Genomic DNA, 22,428 nt, shown 5'->3' with positions numbered 1-22,428 from the left:
CTCTCGTTTTGGGGGGTTTCTGGGCTTTACTGAGCAGTGGGGATAAACAGGAAAGCAGGCAGAGGGACGGGTTATGGGCCAAGACTTAAACCCCATTCAAGGACTTTCTGTATCCACATATGAGGAATCTGCACAACATGCTTTATCTGCACAACACCGTGAGAGTGCCTTCAAGGTAACCTGAAATCCTGCACTAGGAGAACTGGTGCTCACGTGAAACTACAGATTCAATTCTCTGTGTAAGAGGATACTTCTTAAAATGGACCAAAGGCATCATTTATGCACCTATCCCAACTTTACTCTTGAACATCCACAACCCTGAAGTGCATGTTCTACATTGCAAACCGCTTAAAATGTCTGCAGGCCACTGGTCTTCAGAACATCACTGACCAGACACGAGTGGCTACAGCTCATGTACCTAATAATGTGTATAACTGAGCTATAACCAACATTTCTAGGAGACAGTTAATTTCAAGAAATGACATATATCAGCAAATTATTACGTCTTTTATGAAGAGGTTGAGTAGTAACTATTTCCTGATTGAGGAAAAAAGTTATCAACACGTACTGGGTTTAGTTACCCAGGATTTCCTTGGTTTCATATTGTAAGGTAAACATATTAACTTGTAATAGACTATATTTTGGTGAGGATATGTGATTTTCTGTGCACTTGAGACTTGGAAGAAAATGTGATTAGATACGATTAGAAAAGAAAAAATCTAAACAGGTGCAGCATAAACAGAATATAAACTGAATATTCCTCTACAGAACGGCAATAACTCAGACAGCACGTTAAAAAAAGATACTGAAACAAAAAGGAAAGAAAGAAAATCTTACCCGAATGACGAGTAAAATAAATTTGGCAGAGGCGATATTTGGATGTTTGGCTCCCCCTGCTGGACAGACAGGGGAACAGTATCCACGAATCCATGAGTCTTGCTTCTTCTTGGCACATGTCCATTTTGTATATATTTTATTATAGTTTAAGTCAAATTCCTTATTAAATTTAACTTCATTATCTAATTCATTTCCATTTCCTTGTTTTACTCATCCATTAATTCTGATGAGGAGAGCCTCAGGAGCAGGTTCAGACAGATGTCTCGAGCAGCATTTATGTTTGCTTTTAACCCCCTGCAGGCCTCATTTTCACTCTACATTGTTCATGGACCTCTATAAGGATCAAGAGGAATTCTTGTCTCAGATGACCTCTGATGTCTCTCGCCTGCCAAGCTTGCTGCTCCCAAAATCCCCCCTCCTCCCCAGCTTCCACCTGCAGACCCTCCGTGGAGGGGAGAGAGTTAATCACTGCTAACATCTGCCTGTAAACCTACAATAAATGAGTATTGATTGGAGCCTAGAAGCCTCTTGTAAGTTTTATCATAAATAAAGAATTCAAAGACTTCACTACATGAGTTGACTGACTAAACTGGATTTATTTGTTTATTTTTCAATATTAATGTTTAACTCCTAATACATCTATGATATTTATGAGAATCTCTTTACAAATAAAGGTGATTGATTGGTTTATTGATCATTCAGTGATTCATCAAGACATGCTGGTCTTTCATCCCAGTACACTACTGCGCGCCAGAGATCATTCATAAGACATTGTTAGGAATAATGAATGTCTTGAATATTTTTTGTGTTTTTTAGACACTGGTGACAAACACAGGAAATGATTTCATTCCTTATTATTATATCATTACTCAACATTTAATTTACTCCGACAGATTGTTAAAGGAAAAATGTTAAAAATTTTGGTCTCATATTAAAAGAGACATTTTTCATAAATATTTTTATTCCCTTTTATGTCCTTTTGTGTGTATTTTATACATTGGTGACATTGGAGAAAAACATAGTATACAGTCATATGTATACAGAGTAAACCAAAGAGAAATGTATCAAAAAAACATAATTAATGTTAATTTTTTCAATTAAAGACTATTTTGGTGCTAGTACGTACGGGTCGGGGGGCCTGTCTGGTCTTAGACACAAGTAGGGGGGGCTCCAAAGAAAAAAAGGTTGGGAACCACTGATCTAAGGGGTGTATTATTTTGATAAGATACACATTCTACATGGTACAATGTGCAGTGAAATGCTTTGTGTACAGGTACCTGTTTTACGGTGCCTGTTGATGTGACCAAGTCAAATCCTCTGAGACGGTGACCCCAAGGTATCTGAATCTGTCCAGCCTGTCTACCTGTGTCCCGGCGATGGGGAGCAGGGTGGAGCTCCCTTGCTGCTTCTGACTGAAGTCCATGATCAGCTCCTTGGTTTTGCTGACATCCAGCTGGAGGTTGTTGAGCCGGCACCGATCCTCCATGTGGCGGATCTCTCTCATGTACACCGACTCATCATTGTCGGGGATATGAGACCCACCACAGCCGTGTCGTCATCAAACTTAATGATAACGTTGTCCTCTGATGTGGTCGCGCAGTCGTGGGTGTGGCGTGTGCGCAGCAGGGGGCCGGGCACACACCCTTGAGGAGCTCCTGTGTTGAGGGTGAGGGGGAGTGAGGTGTGGTTGCCCACACAAACCACCTGTGGCGAGTCAGGAAGCCGAGGACCTATCATAGAGAAGAGTTCAGCCCGAGGTCACTCAGCTTCGTGGCCAGTCTAAAGGACACTATGTTGAACGCTGATGAAATCTCACATAATCCCCCCACCCAGAGTCCAGGTGGGTGGGGTCTGTGTGGAGCAGGAAGGGCATGGCGTTGCTAGTGGATCTGCTGGGACGATACGTGAACTGCAGCCGCTCAAGACGCTTCATCACCACGGAGGTCAGGGTCTCTGGGGGTAGTGGTTCAGGGTGGTGGGCTGGGCTTTCTTGGGGGACTGGGACAATTAAAGGTTCTGACCTGCTCTTGATTACGGCGATGTTGTGTACATGTGTGCGTCAGCCAGCTGTCTACAGTCCTTGACTCCTGTCTACCACTGTGCTCTACGGTTCATAACTGGTTGTAGCCATCTCACTCACCACTGTGAATTGTACGCTAAAGCTGGCTTGCCTTCTCTGAATGTTAGACGATTTACACACTGGATGACTCTGATTTATAAGGCTCTTCTTGGCTTGGTTCCATTTTATTTATGTTTATTTCGTCAGAGAACTCAAAGCCATTATGCTTTAAGGTCGAATGACACTTTGCACCTGGCTGTTCCTCGTTTTTGGACTAACTTGGGGAAAAAAGCTTTTAGTTTCTCTGCACTCTCTGCGTGGAATATCCTCCAATTTGAACGGAAAATGCCTGAACTTGTTTCATTTGAAGCCTTTCGCTCACTTCTTAAAAAATTACAACGAAAATCCTTTTGGCAGTGCCTGTGTTTTTAAACTACATGTGCCCGTGCTCTTAAATTTTAAATGATTTCTGAAGTTTTTGTTTTTTACATATTATTGAAGTCACCACTATTTCACTTTATTTGCTAAACAGTTTGCACTCTCATTTTAAGTTTTATTACGTGATTGCTGTTATTTGTGTGTGGACGTGTGCTGCAGCCTTCCTTGGCCAGGTCACCCTTGGAAAAGAGGTCTTGACCTCAATGGGTCTTTTTTATCTGGTTAAATAAAGGTGAAATAAAAAAATAAAGGCTGCTTGATTCATTTGATTGAATGATTATTCAGTGAATTTGTTACGACTTCTTCTTCGGCTTTTCGCAGTTTATATCAATATCTGTCTTTTTTAGGGATAGAATGTATAAGTATGTGCGAGCTGCTCATCAGTGGTTTACATGGCTTCTTCCCAGCTGAGCCTTTCTGGCTCGGCGGTGTGCTCCAACACGACCACATAACCTGCTCAGAAGCACCACGAAGAACTCAAGATGCTGAACTCCCAAGTAACCATTCTGATCACACACCCACAGGATCCAGAACCATCACGCTGATCCACAACTACAGGACTGAAGCCGTTTGTCAACACCTTGTTTCAAAGAAACCCACCCCACGGGTCAGAGCCGTTTCTATGGGCTCAAGGCTTCCATGGTGTCAGGCAGCTGGGTTCAGCTTAATACTACTACTACTACTACTACTACTACTACTACTGCTAATAATAGTAATAATAATAATAATAATAATAATAATAATAATAATACCGGTAATCCCTGCTAATGCAGTGATATCATCAACTGTACTTCAGTTCCTTTTTATTTTTATCAATCCAGTGAACACAGTAACCATAGTTTATTGGTACATAACAGACTAGCTTTAATAAGTAATATAAATGCTAAAGTAAAGTAATAATTTATTTTTTGCTGCATGGCTGGAACATGAGATTTTTCAATAGAGAAACGGACAACGGCATGACGAGACAACACTAACCCACAGAGACTTTTTCAGTCTGAAGTACTTCAGTCCACATGAGTGGAACACCAGCAGACGGACCAGTGGGAATTAAGATACTCTGTTACATCGTCTTCAAGGTCACAAAGATGTCAATAATATTTGATAACAGTATTAAACCAGGCTGAGATAAAAGAATATCCTATGTCAGTTAAATGTTGTTTATGTTCCTATCTAATTGTAATTTCCCCCCTTTTCCCCTCAAACTGGCACACTCACATGATATTTGGTGGGATTACAAACAGATGTTTGTCTCTTTTTTTCTGCTTTCATACAGTTTAGTTACAGTCTGCAGGGTTGTCTGTAGAGGGCCTTTGTTTACGTGGCTGAAGATCATTTATCGTAACAGAGATGTTGAACTGACCTGGCAGGGCCGGTTCTAGAAAATGATGACTAGGGCTGCATCTCAGATCAGAGGGGGTGCACATGCCTGCTTGCCACGTTATTCAACACTAAATTATGCATTTCCCCATAATTTCAAGCGGAATGATACTAGCAAAACAAGAATATTTAAAGTGTATTTCAAATGCTTTATTGCAGCAATATTGCTGCAGAACAAAGAAAATGCTACATGCTGGAGGGACTACGTCTATTGGCTGGCGTGGGAGCACTTTGGGGTCCCCCCAGAAGAGCTGGATGAAGTGGTTAGGTACTGTGATGTCACAGACCTGGGTGTGACATGATTATTCCAAAACTGGAATTTCAAATAGAAATTTTCAAAAGAGACAAACCTGGAGAGGAGCTGGGTTGACTGGTTGTCGAATGTTTGGGTCCAACCCTTTGAACTAGCTGCTGTATAGCTGTACAGACATGGCTGGAAAAGGAACTGTTGTCCTGTATTTTTTTGGTATTTTGATCAAAATGGTTCAGGAAATTGTGTCACCTCTCTGTCAAACCTCTAAATTGTCCTTTCATTTGACTTTTATATAGCGGACAGCGAGAAATAGAATTATTTTTTTACCCCTTTCACGGATCAGATCTATTTTATTTAGAAATAGATTTAATGAATACCAGAAAAAGAAAACGGCGAAGGTACATTGTCATTCATCTTTTAAATCACATATATATTGATTGGGCACTGAAGCAATATCAAGTGAGAAAAAAAAGTGAAGTCATGGGAAATTAATCATAATCAGTACTTTATTGCACCTCCTCTGGCTCTTTGCATTCTTGAAACATGGACGGCACTAATGAAAACAACCTTTGCAACCCTCCTAGCTTTGCAAAATGGAGCCTTTTCATGGACTTTTGTTTAGTTTTTTTGTTATTTTTCTTAATTTTTCAGTTTCAATCTTGAGATCAGGACTTAATGATGGTCATATCTTCCCTGAAAAAAAACTTTGAATACACTTTGCTCTGTGGGAAGATGATTTATCATCCTGAGTAATGACTTCATCATCACCAGCCGTTCCATTGAGGGACAAAATCATCCAAAATGTCAAGGTCAGCCTGTGTGGAGTTAATGACTCCTGATTCTTCATCTGACACATAACCCTATTTAATCACTGACAGAAACGTGCTGGTTTCTTCACAGTTATCTTTATTTCTTTATTGGACCCACAGCAAACTAAAGTTCCAGCATCAATTCCTTGTCCTACCACAATTCATCACTCAATATCCACTTCCATCCATCATTCAATCATTATTATTACTATAATCATCATTATTAAAGTTTGGTGTCACAAGGCCACAATATTAAGATGTTAAAATAGTTTTGCGGCACATTGGTAATTTTTTACCACATTAAATGTGGAGTTCCCCAAGGTTCCACCCCGGTACCTCTTCTGTTTAGCATCTACATGCTCCCACTGGGGAACAAACTACCATTAGCAACAAATGAGTGACTTCTTGACCAAGTGTGACCCTTCCAGTCCCTCAGGCCACCAAGATCCGGTTTTTGTATCAGTTCCAAGATCATCATGTTGGTGTGGTTTACCCCTAACACGCCAACACGGATCAATGCAGGTGAGCGTTTAAAGTCTTTCAACTCGAAAACCATAGAACACCTTGTCTCCTCCTTTACTCCTTTATTCATTCAAAAGCAGTCCTGAGTCTCATATTGGATGTTCCTGCATTCAAGGAGAGATCAGCGGAGCATCTGGACTAAACACCGCCAGTAAAGTGGCCATTTTTCTGCGAGAAATGCTGATGATAAACACGCAGAAGGGAACAGTAAACACCGCAGGGCCGAGGCCGAGGAAACAAGAGGCAATGAGTGGATTTGGTCAGGAAAAGATAACTTTATTTAGTCTGGAATACATACTCATGTTACATTTGATTAATGTCAGATAGAAAACACTGTATCTTTTCAAAATAAAGCGAAATCCATATAATTAATTATATTTATTTAAAGATTTTTAAAACACACTTTAATAAATACGTTTATTCATTTGATCTTTTTTTGTTTTTATCCTTCAGCTTTACAAAAACGTTCAGTCCACTAGAAGAATTGAGGATTAAACACTGGATTAAAGGTAAGTGGGGACAACACGGGCCAACACAGACACTAGCGATGCCACAGCGATGCACGACCTAAAACACCGTTACACACGTCCAAGTGCTCACACACGGTTGTCCACGTTACTATGGCAGGTTTCAACAACGCTCCAATAAAATGTATTCGACCACCGGTCAGCGCTGATGGGAATCGTACAGTGAAGGGCGCGGAGAGAGCGTCCTCTCGAAATGACTGAGCAGGTTTCCACTTCTGCAAACCCAAAGCGTAAAAGCACGTTCCAGTTTATGTCCGCCTGCTGTGTTTCCCATAATACCTTTCACTCAGATTTCCCTTTCGATTCTTTGTGCAATTTTATGGAACTACTGCAAAGGTGAGGCGGATGGTGCTGGAGCAACTCATCGGGCAACACAATGAGGGTGTTTGTTGACCTTTTATTATCAGGGGAATCTGGGGATTGTGAAAGAAACAACAGTCTTGGTCCTGAAAGAACAAATCTTGTTTTTTTCCCTAAACCTAACCAAGCACTAAAACCTAAACAGAAACAGAAAATATTGCCGCCTAAAATTGAGGCCAAAACAAAAACCAGACAAGAAAACGCTGCCTAAAAGAGGTCACAAACTCGAGTGTTGGGACTTTCCAACGTCTTCTCCAGCTGAAGACGACCACAGATGATGACGACCCAACAGGACGCTCTGACGCTGTTCCTGGATCTCTGTTTGCCTCTGTCTGAGGAGGATAACAGTGGAAGGAGGCTGAAGATTTCCATGTGTCCACAGATAAGGGGAAAGTACGACTGGAGCAGCAGAACTTCCACGTTTGGATCCACACTGTCTTGCGTGAGTAGATGGGAACCACAGCAGGTTGAAATCAACCGGGGTTCTCCTCTAAGACCGAGTTACGGCGACACAGACGAGCCACTGCTCAGAGATCAGGCCGCAGCAGCGAGTTACAAATGAAACACAACATACTGAACACCAAAGTAAAGCACTGCAGTGAGAGGTGACCGAACCGCCCAACCATCCTTTTGCAGTACTGGACTGCAGCGCAGAAACGCTACGGGAAGTGTGTAGGTGTGTGTTTGCTTGGCCTGGAGAGCTGGAGGTTCCAGCCTGTCCTCCGACAACCTGCCCACCATCTTAAATCCAGATGTTACATCTCGTCGTGGTCGTTTCAGGTATTACACAGGACTGAAAATAAGGAGGCATTTCTTTATGTTGTTTTGATAGGGAGAACAAAATAAAACTATAAACGATAAAAATGGTGCAGGACACCTCTGCAAGTTGACTGTCGGACCGAGCATGCAAACGCTGAGTGGAAACAGCTGCCTGAAAGAATAAAAAGCAGACTCCAACACCTGGGCGTGGTTTGCTGCTGCGCATGTGGAAATGACGACGTGGCATCGCGGGAAATATCAGGCAGCCACAGCTTAGAGCACACATAGAACAAAATACCGCTCCTAGACCATCTAAACATGAAAACACTAATCTAAACAGTCAATAAAAGCAAGTATTTTTGTTCATTAGGCGCCATCTGCTTCAACAGTTGACTAATTTAGCTGTCAAGCTGTCCCTTGTTCATCTCTAGCGAGGAGGTGAAGTCCTCGCAAAAGAGAAAAGTTGGCTCTGAATGCTGCGTTTTAACAGAGTCTGAATACTTGACATGCCGACGGATCACTGTCGTGTATAAGGAGCCTAACATCAACCTTTCACCTCTTAAAAACCGCTGTGTGTGTGATTCCTCCCTAAAATTAATCAAGTCATGTAGTTGATCACAATGCAGCACCCTGTTAAACGTTTCCATTTAATATCAAATGTGTGGACCTTAGATTACTTTAAGTGGGGCTACCTGGTCCTGTGAAGGAGAAAAGTTGCCCGTGTCGGGGTTCAGGTATCTGCCTGGCCGTTTGCTGACTTCATTTACAGCAGCTTCGTGATGGGCAGCTCTGAGAACCAGCTCTAACTTAACAGGTAAAGATCTAATCTCTGACACCTGATTCCTGCAAGGGAGACCCAGCGACCTCCATCCTCCCTACATCCATTACAGTAAACCCCCTAGTTCCTTCTTTGCCTTTGTGAGCAGGCACGTCCTGGTGGAACATGCATCAATAATGCAGGTGAGCAGCTCCCACCATCCTGGAGAGCTGCAGCCTTTTGCTTCTCAGGGGGGGGGGTGGAGACCCTCCAAATTGGGCGGAGAACCACGACACCAACACAGCGGAGCCAATTACGAAGCCCTATAGGTGTTCCCGCAGGACCGCGCATGCGGCCGAAAAGATCATCCAGCATCGTCCGCCATCCTGCAACCTTTCCTCTTCCTCCTTCATGCGGTTTCTGTCGTCATAAACCTGCACTAAAGCACAAAAAAAAAAAGACACTGGCGCGTGGAAATGTTACCAGCCCCCCACTGCCACAGCCCCGGGGGCTCCAGGTACAAGAGGATGGAGAGGAAAAGGGAGGTGTTGAGCGGATACAGCAGTCCAGCGCAATCACTGAACACAACCGACGCCTGACATTCAAAGGTCACCTCTCATCAGCCTCCTGCCTGCAACAAAAATACACTCGTCCAAAACAGCAGCACAAGAAAAAGTCTATCCAGTTGTGAGTTTAAATTACATCGTTACGGCCTTGTCCACCTGTCGTGGGTCAAGAAAACATCGTTCAAGAGCCTCTGCGGCTTATTAGAAAACCCCCCGAGACACTATTTGGTCTGCAGAGGACAGAGAGGTATGAGGAGGCATCTAATCAGATTAGTTTGGTCCTGTTTGTTGTTTAGCATCATGTTTGGTTACAACTGAGCATCATAGATAGAAAAGCTGAGTGAAAATAATTCAGGTGAGTTCCTGTGTTACGAAGTTACGCACTCAAAAGGTCCGGAGGAGCGGCGTCCGTGATGGTGGGAGTGAAGGCGCAAACGCCACGCCCCCAGTCGCCCTCACGAATGAGATTCAGCTTCTCCATCCGCCGCTGTGACTTATCTTCACTCTCATCGCTGCACAAACACACCACGCATCATCACCTGCTCCTGCTGCACGAACACACGACTCAGCAGGTAACACAACCCCGCACGACACGCACCCCTCCGATTACTGCAGCCACGCCCCTCCCAGACCGACCGCCCGTGACCACGAGACCATGCCTGAATCCGTTTTAACCCTTGAATCTCATTATTTTCCTCCTCCGTTCATTTCCTTTGAAAGCTCTGGGGAAGTTGGGCAGATGCCTTCACGTTCAGTCACCCATGCACAGGAGAAGATTTAGATTGATATTATGGCCTTATTGATCTACGTTTCTCTTACATGAAGCATCAGCTGGAGTTAAAAACAAACGAACGTGTACCATGACACTTTAGAGATCTGAAACTCCTCCAAGGACAAGCAGGGCCTCTGAGGGAGCTTTACGCTGTGTTCCCTTTGCTCTGGACCTCTACCGATCCACGATGGCCCCATTGTCACACTACGTGTTTGGTTTCTTCTCAAATGAGAGAAGAACGGCGACATCTAGGAAGTAAGCAGGATCTCTGCAGGCAGGGCATCACTGACAACACATGAACTCAACATAAGGCTTTAGATGCACTCTGCTGGAGAGGAGAACCTCACGCCTGCACTCGCACCTTTCACACGTTCAGATTTGGGTCCTTTCATCTCTTTTGCTCCGTCCACCCCAGTTTCCATCCACGGCAGCGCGCTGGGTCCTGCGACGTGGGGCGCCTCAGATGCGCCCGTTGCCGTGCGTGCTGCTGCGCCGCCCGGACGTGGGGTGGGAGGAGTAGTGCAGCTCGGCCATGGAGAAGTTGGAGGAGGAGGAGTTGGAGGAGCTGGTGAGCCCGCAGGCTTCGCAGGCCAGGGCCAGCTGCCGCAGGGCGTCCAGGGAGTCCATCTTGGCTCCGCGTAGCAGGTCGCTCTGCCCCTGAAGAAGAACGGAGACACAAGAGTCATGTTTGTAGTTCAATCAGCTTTAAATGAATTAAAAGAAAATAACAATGACCTGACTTCCTGTTTCATGGTTTATAATCAGCCTCATCATTTTCTTACCTCTAACCAGTACTGGAGTTGAGGGGGGATGAGGGGCATCCCCCCTGAAATAAAAACGGTCCAAATCATCCCCCCTGTAAAACTGCCATCCCCCCTTTCCATCCCTTATGTCATATCAAGTAAATTTTCATTTGAAATAAGTAGGAAAATCTGCCAGTGGGACAAGATTTAACTTCTTATTACAAGCAAAAAACTCCACTGGCAGATTTTTCTACTTATTTTGAGTGAAAATCTACTTGAAACAGGTGAAAATTTTTGTTTTTTTCCAGTGATGAGTCTTGTTTTAAGTGTAATGAGATTTTTTTTACTAAAATGAGACATTTTAACTAGAAATAAGACAAATATTCTTGTTAAGATTTAGAGTTTTTGCAGTGATCCATTTTACTTATCCTGTGAAGGACAGAGTCATATTGATAAGTTCAGAAAAGTGTTTTTTATTGTTGTGTTTTGATGTATTTGATGTAAGCCCAGTGGATATTTAAAGCTTACAGAAGGCTGCATTTAACTGCTGCTATGTCATTCCTGCAGTATTTCTGCAAGTGTTTTGGTCACTGCTATTATTTGTAATATATTATATTATTTGTAATCAGCACAAATTATCTGTCCCCATATGATAAAATCCACCATCCCCCCTGATTGTTTTTTACAACTCGAGTACTGCCTCTAACCACTTCCTCTTATATGTGCCTCTCAAGAAGAAGCACTCGCCTCAATGGACTTATAAGAGGAATATACTTAAAATAATATATTACTGATTTCTCTTTAAACATAAACCTAAATCTGTTTCTGAACACGTTCACGAATTTTCCCTCCGCCCTCCAGCCAGGAGGTCTGCAGACCGATTGGCCACTTTTCTCCAGCCACTAGCAGTCCCGGTCCCAAGCCCAGATAAACGGCAACACCTGCATCAGGGAAGGCCTTTAGCGTAAAAACCTACAATATTTGACTCCTAAAAAGAGCAAAATGCTGAAAGGAAAGAAATAAAGGCTTCACTATCTTTAGGAGGAGGTGAAGAAGAAAGCCCTGGCTGGAGTGGTCCATGAGAGAGGGGTAGCAGAGAGGGTAAAGGGACAGGTTTGTGAGGTTTCCAAGGTTTCCACGGGTGTGACAGACACCAGATTCTCTCCGTGGTTTGGAGACAGCAGCACTGAGGACGAGATGGGGAGCAGAGCTGGACGTGGCAGAGATGGAGATACAGACTGGATGTACAAAGAGGAAGGATAGTGAATACACTGGTAAAGGGATACTGGAGGAGGAGAATGAGAGGAAGACCAAAGACACGTGTTCTGCGTGTAGTGAAAGAGGATGTGTAGTTATAAGATGGAGGAGCATGCAGAAGACAGGATGGGATGGAAACAGATTGAAACTCGGTGGTGACCCCTAAAGAGGAAAAGCCCAAAGAATCTTTCCTCATATACACACGTGTGTCTAAATTTCCAGACAAAAGAAACGTCTAATGGCCCTTTTCCACTAGTACCTACTCAGCATGCCCCGACTCGGGGCGACTCGGCGCGGCTCGCCACGCCTCGTCTCGACAGGCAATGGCAGCGCAAAAGTCTATTTGGTGATCCAACTCTGAGGTGCAGATGTTCATAAAACTGGTGGCTGAGGAGAGAATTAAAAAGGGATCTAGACGGGCGATAAGGAACGACCAGATATACCAGGCACTCTGTCACTTCTCAGCCGCTCGCGGCTCCAGCTGAAGGCTGATTTATGGTTCCACGTTACACCAACGCAGAGCTTACGGTGTACGGTACGCGGCAACGCGCACCCTACACCGTAGGCTACGCCGTCGATTTAACGCGGAACCATAAATCAGGCTTTATTTCTCATCAGTGCCGACGAACAAAATTTAAATAAAAAACGTCGCCGCTTGAAGCTTCTTTCACTCTCATTTTTTAACTTGATATCGAACACAAGCCACAGACCCAGCAGCACATCTATCATCTCCTCCAGGTTGTACATCTTCTCTGTTTAGATACACAATCAAATACGTCACAGCAGCTTCACTTCTCACCTGTGTGTCGAAAAACAAAGAGGACAAAGCGGGTGGAGGCGGTACGAGGCGTGGCGAGCCGCCCCGAGTCGGGGCGCGCTGAGTAGGTACTAGTGGAAAAGGGCCATAAATGAACTGAAAGCAGAGTAATGACTTTAACGGCCACTAGGCGGCAGCATGACACCCGTTTCTAAAAGGGCGTTTTTCTCTCTGTTGTTTTATCTTCCACCTGCTCCTGATGGACCACAACACGGTCAACCCGTTAATGTGCTGAGAGATCAGCAGGTACAACAGCTGCAGCCCAGTTATTATCCTAAAAATGAGGCACAACACTACTATTCGTTTTCACTACAAAGAAACGCCTCAGTCAAAGCTGACAAACATGACCACTGGAATTTCAGATGGAAGAGGCTCCGTTTATTCATAAAGGTGGTAATAAAACAGAAATATCAGCTCCAAGTCCGGGTGTAACCCTCTCAACGCCAGAGAACCAAGAAATAAAATGTTCCCTGCAAGACGGCATATTGTAAAGTGAGAACCAATTGATCAAAAAAATTGATAGGTGTAACTGAATGCCTAAAGAGCTATTCTGCACTAACAGGTGAAAGGACCTGAATAATCCGAATGCTGCAAGCTGGAATCCTTTAATTGTGTACGTGATGTTGGCTTTGAGCACCGTGACAGCGTGTGACCTCAGTGAGCGGGTGGAAACGGAGGCGGGTTAAGCCTCTGAAGGGCCAGACATAAGGGCCAGATGATTGTTGTTTTGTGATGAATATAAAACACACATTAGCATCGGTGAGCTGCAAACATTCAGACATCACTCTGACAGACTGAGGCCCTGTTTACACGTAGCAAAAACGGTGGTGTTTTCATGCGTTTTGGCCGTTCATTTACACGAAAATGAAACTCAAAGTCACCAAAAACAATAATTTCTGAAAACTCCGGCCAGAGTGGAGATTTTCAAAAACTCTGTCTTCACGTTTGCTTGTAAACGGAGGGAAACGGACATTTAGGCTTCAGAACGTCACATTATGCGACAGAAACGTCACCAGCATCATGTGTGCGACCTGTGTTTACAACTTGTTTGGCCACTGTCAATATTTTCTTGTATTTTACCTGTTTTATATTCTAAAGTCACACTTAAAAGTAACTCCACTTCTCTGTCACTCCAAACGAAAGACTCTCGTTCCGTCTTGGAAGTAAAGCCCGAATTATGGTCCTGCGTTAAATCGACGCAGAGCCTACGGCGTAGGCTCTGCGTTGGTGTAACGCGGAACCATAAATCAGCCTTAACTGGAAGTTACTCGTGTCATTTGTTGATGTTTTTTTCCAGGATTCCGATCGGCTAGCATGACTTTATGCTTCTCGTTACACTGCCCCCTGCAGGTTTGGCTGCTCATAGCACCTTAACAGCGTATTTATGCGGGTTCGTGTAAATGATGAGATTTTGAAAACAATATTGTGTAAATGATGGAATTTTTCAAAACGTAGAGGGGGAAATATCCGTTTTTGTAAATACCCGGGTATGTGTAAACGTGCCCTGAGAAGCAGAGGGAAGCTGCAGGTTTGTTTCATCACGGGTTGGTTGCAGTACCTTTAGCACAGTGATGTTCCAGGTGAAGCTCTCCACGCCCTTGTTCAGCTTGCGTCCCTTCAGGCCCTCCTTCTCCCCGAGCCGGGACAGATCTTCATGGAAGTCCATTCCTGCCAAACAAACACCCGGGAAGTGGGCTGTTCACACTCAGCTGGAGTGCTGGGAGGATTTATCCGAACTTGTGTCAGCAGCGAGGCCCGATAGGGGTCTTGTCACATTCTGCATTGAAATATTTACGCAAACGGCGCTGCTTCTGACATTAACATCAGCAGTTAAAGGTCGGGAGTTATCTAAGACGGTGAGTGGCTCTAAAAATACACATTGAAACTGGCTCTTAAAAACATCTTCCGTGACCATCACCACTGCTCAGGTGTCACACGGTGGGAAAACACAACAGAGCCGGTGTTCTGCCAATTTCTGCTGCTTTGCCAAAAAATGCTAGCTAATGGTTTTCTACCTTTGCAGAGCTACAATTTTACTCTGTTTTGCGCCCTAAACCACTTCCTTGTCTCTTGCCAGGCCGTCATTGTAAATAAGAATGTGTTCTTAATGACTTGCCTGGTTAAATAAAGGCAAATGACTGAATGAATATTAAATAAAGCCATAGAATTGTTTTTTTTTTCTCTTTATCGCATAATGTTCACAAAGTGTAATGCAATTCATGTCAGGTAGTGTATTTTGAAGGATCAAATACTCGACATCCCATATTATCCATTTTACATCGTGCAAGAAATGATTGGCGCAGCAATCAAACTTTGAAAATCGAGTGTGTGCATGCGCAGAACCACAAAGTAGCATTTCTCGGCAGGTAGCAGAAATTGGCAGAACACCGGACGACCGAGCTCCAGGTTTAATCATAAACAATGACGTTTTCTCGCTCAGTTGGGTTCATTAAGATCTGTCGGGGATTTCTACAGCATTTAATAACATTTCACCGTTCACGCATCTCTGCGCACCTTACCTTCCCTGTGCACCTGGTCGATCCTCTCCTGGACGCCGTCTGCGTTTTCGATCAGCTGTTTCTGGGCAGCGATCATCTGAACAGAGAAAAAAAACAACTTCAGCTCAGTTTAGGATGATATAATCTTTACATATATGTGCATTTGTGCATGACTGGTTCATTTAGGTATACTGTAGAATACTGATCAAAGTGAAGTTTAATTACACAACAGATGCACGTATATCCACATGTAACGTGTCAGTTCAACGTGAGGTGGACGCTGCATGTTGACAACCACAAAGATTATTTTAACTGTTTCCAAGGTTTGTTGTTTCTTCTTCAAGATTGGTTTATTAGAATTGCATTTTGGACAAAAGGACCCACAATTCAGCTTGTTTAAAGTCCTCTGATGTTGGACATTTTCGTGGATGGTGTTTTTATTTAATTTCCATCGAATGTAAAACAAGAAGAGATCGACTTTTTCTTCCTCTGAGGAAACCGTTTGTTTTTCTGATCTGAGCTCTCGCGACATCAGAATAGAAACACAGGAAAACTCATGCTTCAAGCTTCTTTTGTTTAAAAGAAAAGAGAAACACAATTTTCAAAAGCTGACATTATTTCCTGAGGCGTAACTGAAATATTTGACGTGATCAGCTGGTTTTAGGGGGCGGGGCTTAGCTGCTGACCCTGCCCCTCTCTGATCTGTGACGTGTGCCTTATCAGAAACTGGCGCCCATATGTATATGTATTAAATATAGTAATAATGCACATATATATACCTTTGGTTTCTACCTTCATGGTATCAATCATTAATATGTGTGCAGACAAGGTAAAGAAAAAAAAAAAAAAAAAAAAAAAAGAAACTGGCGTCAGAGCTTTGTGCTTCCAACTCAGAGCTTCAGAGCTTCAGCAGATGCACCGTTTCATGCAGCAGAGATGAACATCTGGGTCTGTGATGTCACAAATACAGCCAGGGTTGTGCTGAGTCAGGACAGGAGTCACTTCAGACACTCAATTGTACGCTCTTATGTGAACAAAAAAAAGAAAAAAAAATTAGGTGTCCCTTTAAAATCTGTTGATGTCACAGTTTTCTACGGGCGTGTTTTTAATCCTAACCGCCATTAAAACAATCAGAAACTAAAACTTTTTTGGTGTTTACAAACAGGAAAACTTATTCCAGTTGTAAAACTTGAGGTTTACAGTTTTTATAAACTTGATAAGATTAAATAAGACATTACCAAAGTAGAAAGATGGAAATAAAACTCTGCTTAGTCAAGAGCATTCAGACCAGCCCAAAAGGTTTAACCCTTTACCACCCAATCATGCATGTACGGCCTTGACTTATTGTGTTCTGTTTGGTGTAACAGAGTCAGAAAGAACACCTGGTGAAATCCAGGCCCAACTGAGTTTTCTGCCCGTTTCCAGACAGTTTACCTCCTGAACGCTTTTTCGTACCATAATACACCGAACATCCCCGTAAAGCTCTTCCTCTCTTCTTTCAGAAACCAATTTTCAGTGACCTGAAACGTGCTCGGCCACTGGCGGGCCCGTGGTAAATAAAGGTCCCAGCCTCCCCATGAGCGCTGCTTTAGAGGCTAAATTCCTCCCGCAGGACCCTCCCCTCCTTTCCAGCAGTGGAAGTGAAGAGATCGAGGGAAGGACCTGGAAAAGGTTGCTGCCGTGGAAACACAGCTTGAGACCAAGAAGTGACATCAGATGGTGTTTAATCAAAAGAATAAGTCAGACTTTGTCTTCAATCGTGAATCTGTGGAAGAAAATCAAAAAAAAAAAGAATACTGACCTGTCCAGACACGTACGGGGAAGAATAGTAACTGTGTGTGTGTGTGTGTGTGTGCATGCATGCGTGCGTGCGTGCGTGCGTGCGTGCGTGCGTGCGTGCGTGCGTGCGTGCGTGAGTTTGTGTGCTCAGGAAGGCTCAAGAGGTGTGATGTACGACCCACTGTGGTTTCCTGACACCGACCCACTGGCCGCACATTCATCATGTTCAGACTCATCACAAACATGAAGCACCAGTTAAAAACAGGAGCACTGTGTGCTCTGAGGTGTGTGTGTGCATGTGTGTGTGTGAGTAAATAACAGGTGGGTGAGACTCATCTGCTGCGAGCGGAGGCCGAGTGGGAGGGAACGCAGCCGGCGGTAATGTTGTGTGTGAGAGAGGGAGAGTGGGTGACGGTGACATGCGCGTCCACCGTGCCGCGCCGGTCTGCACACTCGGTACCCGGGGTCAGTGCATGTTGACATCTCCGTCACGCTCATTACTCCGGCGGACAACACAACAAACTTGTGTTTTTCCTCTCACAAGAGTAATAGCGATGAATGCCCATTGTGGCTTTAATTTTGGCAGGTTCATTTCTATTTCTGCAAATATTGTAGTAGTTTTGACTTGAAAAAGAAGTAAATGTCTGCAATGAATTGTCACAATGCACAGGCTTTAAATATGTCTGCACAGCTCTAGAAATAAGGCTAGTATTCCTAAATGTAATCAAAATTGTCTTATTTTACACAAAAATATATTTGCCAATGAGGTAAAAAAAAAATTATTGACTAGAATTCTTAAAATGAGCAAAATTGTCTAAAACAGTCTTTTTGATTTTCTTGAAGTAGACTTGAGTTAGATGTGAGTTTCTGCAGTGTGAGGGGTTTGTAGAAGGTCGTTGAAGGAGCAGTGAATTCAGAAGTCCAGGGTGCTGGGAGGTGTTTTGCACACTTTGGGAAGCTCGGCCAGCAGATCGTCCTTCCAGCTCCTGTAATGCTTCAAACCTGAGCATTTTAGGAAATGTGGTATTTTTTGGGGTTGAAGACTGAAAAAGAACTGCTTTATGCAGAAAAGTGGTCATTTCAAGGATGTTCGAGGTGAGGTTCATGGTTTACGCGAGGAGAAAATGGTCCATGGGAGGCTTGGTGAGGGCGAGGCAGCAGTGTGACGGGGGGCTAGAGGATCATATCCAAGGGAGCCGCTGTCTTATTCGGTGCGTCATGTGACCTTTAGCGTTTCCATTGCAGTTTTTTGCAAAAGTCCTTTTTCAAAATCGCCACAGAAACTGATCTCACGTGAGCATAAAATGCAAAACAAACTTTTGAAAAACACGTGGAGGTTTTATGCGTTTTATGCCATGTTTCCATCAGGCACATTTTCTTTTCATTTGAAATTTCAATGATCACAAATTCAAGGCATCATGGAAACACCTTCAGTCCGTGAGCGGATGTGTAGGAAATCTTCTGTGCAGCGTGAACAGCAGGTGGAAGAAACCAGCTGTACTCCACATGACTGTGGCATATGACCAGGATAAACACCTCTAAATATGAGACTGTGGCCCCCAGCCGGAAAATGATAGAGTGCCCTCTACGGGTGGAGGATCAGATACCGCCCCAAGTGGAGGAGTTCAAGTAACTCGGGGTCTTGTTCACGAGTGAGGGAAGAATGAAGCGGGAGATTTGACAGGCCAGGTGCTGCATCGGCCCCTGGTGAAGTCTTCTGGGAACATCCCACTGGGAGGAGACCCCGGATAAGACCCGGGACATGCTGGAGGGACTACGGCTTTCCACTGGCCTGAGAAAGCCCTGGGATCTCCACAGATGAGCTGGACAAAGAGTCCAAGGAGAGGGGAGTCTGGGCTTCATGGCAACTGAACTTCTATCCACCGTGGCCTGCAATGACTTGGCCAAATTCTTCACAGACAAAATTCAGAATATCAGAGAAGCAGTTGGTGCATCAGCAGCAAGTTCAGGACATACACTACTGTATCCACTGAAAACCGGTTTAAAATGATGGGTTTCATTTCTATCGTGATGATACAGATGCTGGGCAGAAAACTTTTTGTTATAAATGAATAAATATGCCCGTCCTCCTCCGGCCCTCCTGGTGCTCGTCATGTGATTTGCAGGAATCATGTGCATAAATGTATAAAACGCTGCTACATCCGGGCCCTGGGGAAGTTATAAGCTGCGGTTTGATGGAAGAAGCCTCTAAATTTAAAAGTTCTTCTCAAGATCATTAAAACATTTTTTAAGAGAGATTTTCACAGTAGCCACATTTGTATGATATCATTTTCATCTTAGCCGCACCACAGCTTCACTATCTCAGGGATCTGCTCTGCTCTGCTCCATTAATTATTTCAGTTTTTATTAAATGATTAGTGACATGGAATCAATCCAGCCATGCTTCATTATGCTTCTGATATCAAGCTGTCTCAAAAGATGCTCTCATTTTTAACATTTATATTGGCGCTCAGAGGGAAAAAAAAGGCCAAGTACTGCACATCACATTTGCTGGTTTTCATTTTAAGCTCAAATGCAGTCGTCAGAGTTTTCCTGGCTTCCTCCAAATATCCAAATATGAGAACAAAAATCTGGTTTTAAATGTGCATATTGATAATCTACTGAGACCTTTTTTTTTTGTAATTTAAAAAAAGTCTTTTCCATTAGCAGCGATAAAGAAAACCACGTAAAGCCCATTCCTCTCCATTGTTTATTCGCATGCATCTTTATCCCTACTCGGAAACTGGATTTGCATAATGCGCTTTATAACAATCTCTGGGTCACAAAATCTCATAATTTCATTTTAAATGAATCTCGAGAATGGACCTCTATCTCCAGGAGAAAAGTCATGTTAATAAAATGTAAAGGAATCAGTTTCTTGGTTTCACATCAACAAAAAAGTGTCAAAACGCTCCCAGAATTATTTGACCTTGTCCCCAAGGTCCACTGAAATCTGGTGAAACTTTTGTTTTCTTCTTCGCGCTTGGCCTGAACTAACCTGGGAAATCCCATCAGAAACAAACCTCTCACGGATAAAAGGTCTGATTTAAACTGATGTCTCGAGTGTTTGGGTCAGATTTTTACGTTTTTCATAGGATTCAACAAAAACATATGAATGTTAAACTCTGTTTTTGCCAGCCACTTTTCCAAATCATTACAAATATGCTTCATGAAGTACTTCTTGGAAGGACCCACTACTGATAAACACCGGGAAAGACACGGCCAGGGGACCCTTCTCTAAAGAAGAGAGAGGTCAGACTGTGTTCAGCGATGTAGAGATGACAAACCTCAGACTGGTGACAGGAAGCAGCAGCTGCTCTGCTGCGTGAACGCTCTCTGTGATGTACTGACCGTGTCGTAGGCGGCGAGCACTTTCCGAGTGGCCTCGGAGAGGCTGACCAGTGTCTCCAGACAAGGGTAGCCCTCCCGCAGCACCATGCTGGCCCCCATGGCGCCGTCGGGGCTCTGCAGCCTCGTCGCCAGGCTTTGGATGCACTGCTTCAGTTTGGCCACCGTGGGGAGCCCACACTGCTCCTTGAAACTGGCTGTGGAGCTCTGGAGGGGAGAGAAACCAGAGGAGGGGAGGGGTTGGTGTGAGACCAGATGTGCATATCCTGCTGTAAAACTACTGTACTCTGGGAAAGTTCAAAAAAAGCTTGACACCCACCGACACCAGCCCCCCCTGCACACACGCTCGCACGCAGCCTCTCTTGTGAATTAAATCAGTATGGCGGTCATTTAATCCAGCGAAATCAGCCTTAACTTAAGCGCATTTGGGAAAAAGCAAAAGACAATATGGCATAAATCTGGAACGCCATGAAAGCCATTAGGGAGTTTTTTTTTCAGCGGCTGCAGGTGTGGTGGGATACGCAACCGAGCTGGCGAGGACATCCGTCAAAGACTAAACAAAAAAGTCACGAGCAGATCTGGCCTTCTGGGTCAGTCGTGAAGGGTTTATTTCTGCACGTACAGGTGCTCAAAGGGAAGCCCTCTGCTGTCTGACTGAATGCTCTTTGCTTTCTTGCCACCTGACAGAACCCCAGCAGCACGGAGGATTTTCACGCCCTACCTGCAAGGAAGTGAGTGTGTGTGTGTGTGTGTGTGTGTGTGTGTGTGTGTGTGTGTGTGTGTGTGTGTGTGTGTGTGTGTGTGTGTGTGTGTGTGTGTGTGTGTGTGTGTGTGTGTGAGAGAGAGAGAGAGAGAGAGGGAGGTGCACAGCAGGAGAGGCATGATGGATAATAACGGGCCGTGGCAGATGAGCGCACAGCTGGATTTGTGGCAGAGAGACAGAGGGGAGGGAGCGGAGACTGATATTAAGGGGCGATTGTGAAAGGGCAAACAGTGTTTCTGCGCATTGGGTTTGTGATGGACGACATATAACAGGCTTAAAGTTCCCTGCTTCACGCTGTAGACAAACCTGCATTAAGATTACTCAAACTTTCAGGTGAATTTTTTCAAAATCAGAGATTTGGCCTGCATTTTAAATCTATAAATTTAAAGACTAAAGACTAAAATTAAAGATCAATGTATTACTGTAAGGGGTGTAAATATATGGAATGCACTTGATGAAAAATTGAAGATGTGCCAGTCGATTCATGCATTCAAACGTTTGTTTAAGTATAATGTGTTTGAAAAATATGAGGGATCCAGTAGATGATACTATTACGGAATTATGTTCGGGATTGTGTAAACAATATGATTTATTTTTTTGTACTATGTTTTGTATGTTTGATCTGAATAAGTTGATCATGTGAGAAGGGTAGGCGTAAATAAGCAATAGCTTCAGCCTATTCCTTTTCGGTTAGGTCTAATTGGAAATTACGAGAATAAAGTCATAATATAATGAGAATAAAGTTGTAAAATTACGAGAATAAAGTCATAATGGTGCGAGAATAAAGTCGTAAAAGAATAAAGTCGTAATATTATGAGAATAAAATCGTAATATTACGAGAATAAAGTCGTAACATTACGAGAATAAAGTCGTAATATTACGAGAATAAAGTCGTAACATTACAAGAATAAAGTGGTAATTTATGAGAACTCTGACAGGAAGAGCATCTTCTCCCTGTGTTAAAATGAGGAATATTGAGCATCTTGTGAAGTTATATTTATATATTTATAATATATTTAATATTACGACTTTATTCTCGTAATATTACAACTTTATTCTCAAAATATTACGACTTTATTCTCGTAATATTACGACTTTATTCTCGTAATATTACGACTTTATTCTCAGAACATTATGACTTTATTCTGGTAATTTTACGACTTTATTCTCATATTATTATGACT

At 43.5% G+C, this 22,428-nt stretch overlaps 1 protein-coding gene across 1 annotated transcript in view; it reads right to left on the bottom strand.

Moving 5' to 3' along the window:
* Positions 1–6,590: 6,590 nt before the first annotated feature.
* The window catches only part of plcl1 (phospholipase C like 1), a 124,410-nt gene continuing 108,572 nt past the window's right edge, over positions 6,591–22,428 (bottom strand). The window contains exons 9-12 of the mRNA XM_061723206.1: positions 20,485–20,688; positions 15,376–15,451; positions 14,415–14,524; positions 6,591–10,696 (exon numbers count right to left, since the gene is read on the bottom strand). Coding sequence (XP_061579190.1) covers positions 10,499–10,696; positions 14,415–14,524; positions 15,376–15,451; positions 20,485–20,688 — 588 coding nt within the window. The 3' untranslated portion in view covers positions 6,591–10,498. The remainder of the gene's footprint in view (positions 10,697–14,414; positions 14,525–15,375; positions 15,452–20,484; positions 20,689–22,428) is intronic.

This window comes from Cololabis saira, chromosome 6 (genome assembly GCF_033807715.1).
Source record: "Cololabis saira isolate AMF1-May2022 chromosome 6, fColSai1.1, whole genome shotgun sequence".
Lineage (NCBI taxonomy): Eukaryota > Metazoa > Chordata > Actinopteri > Beloniformes > Belonidae > Cololabis > Cololabis saira.
This window is presented reverse-complemented; position numbering and strand designations above follow the sequence as displayed.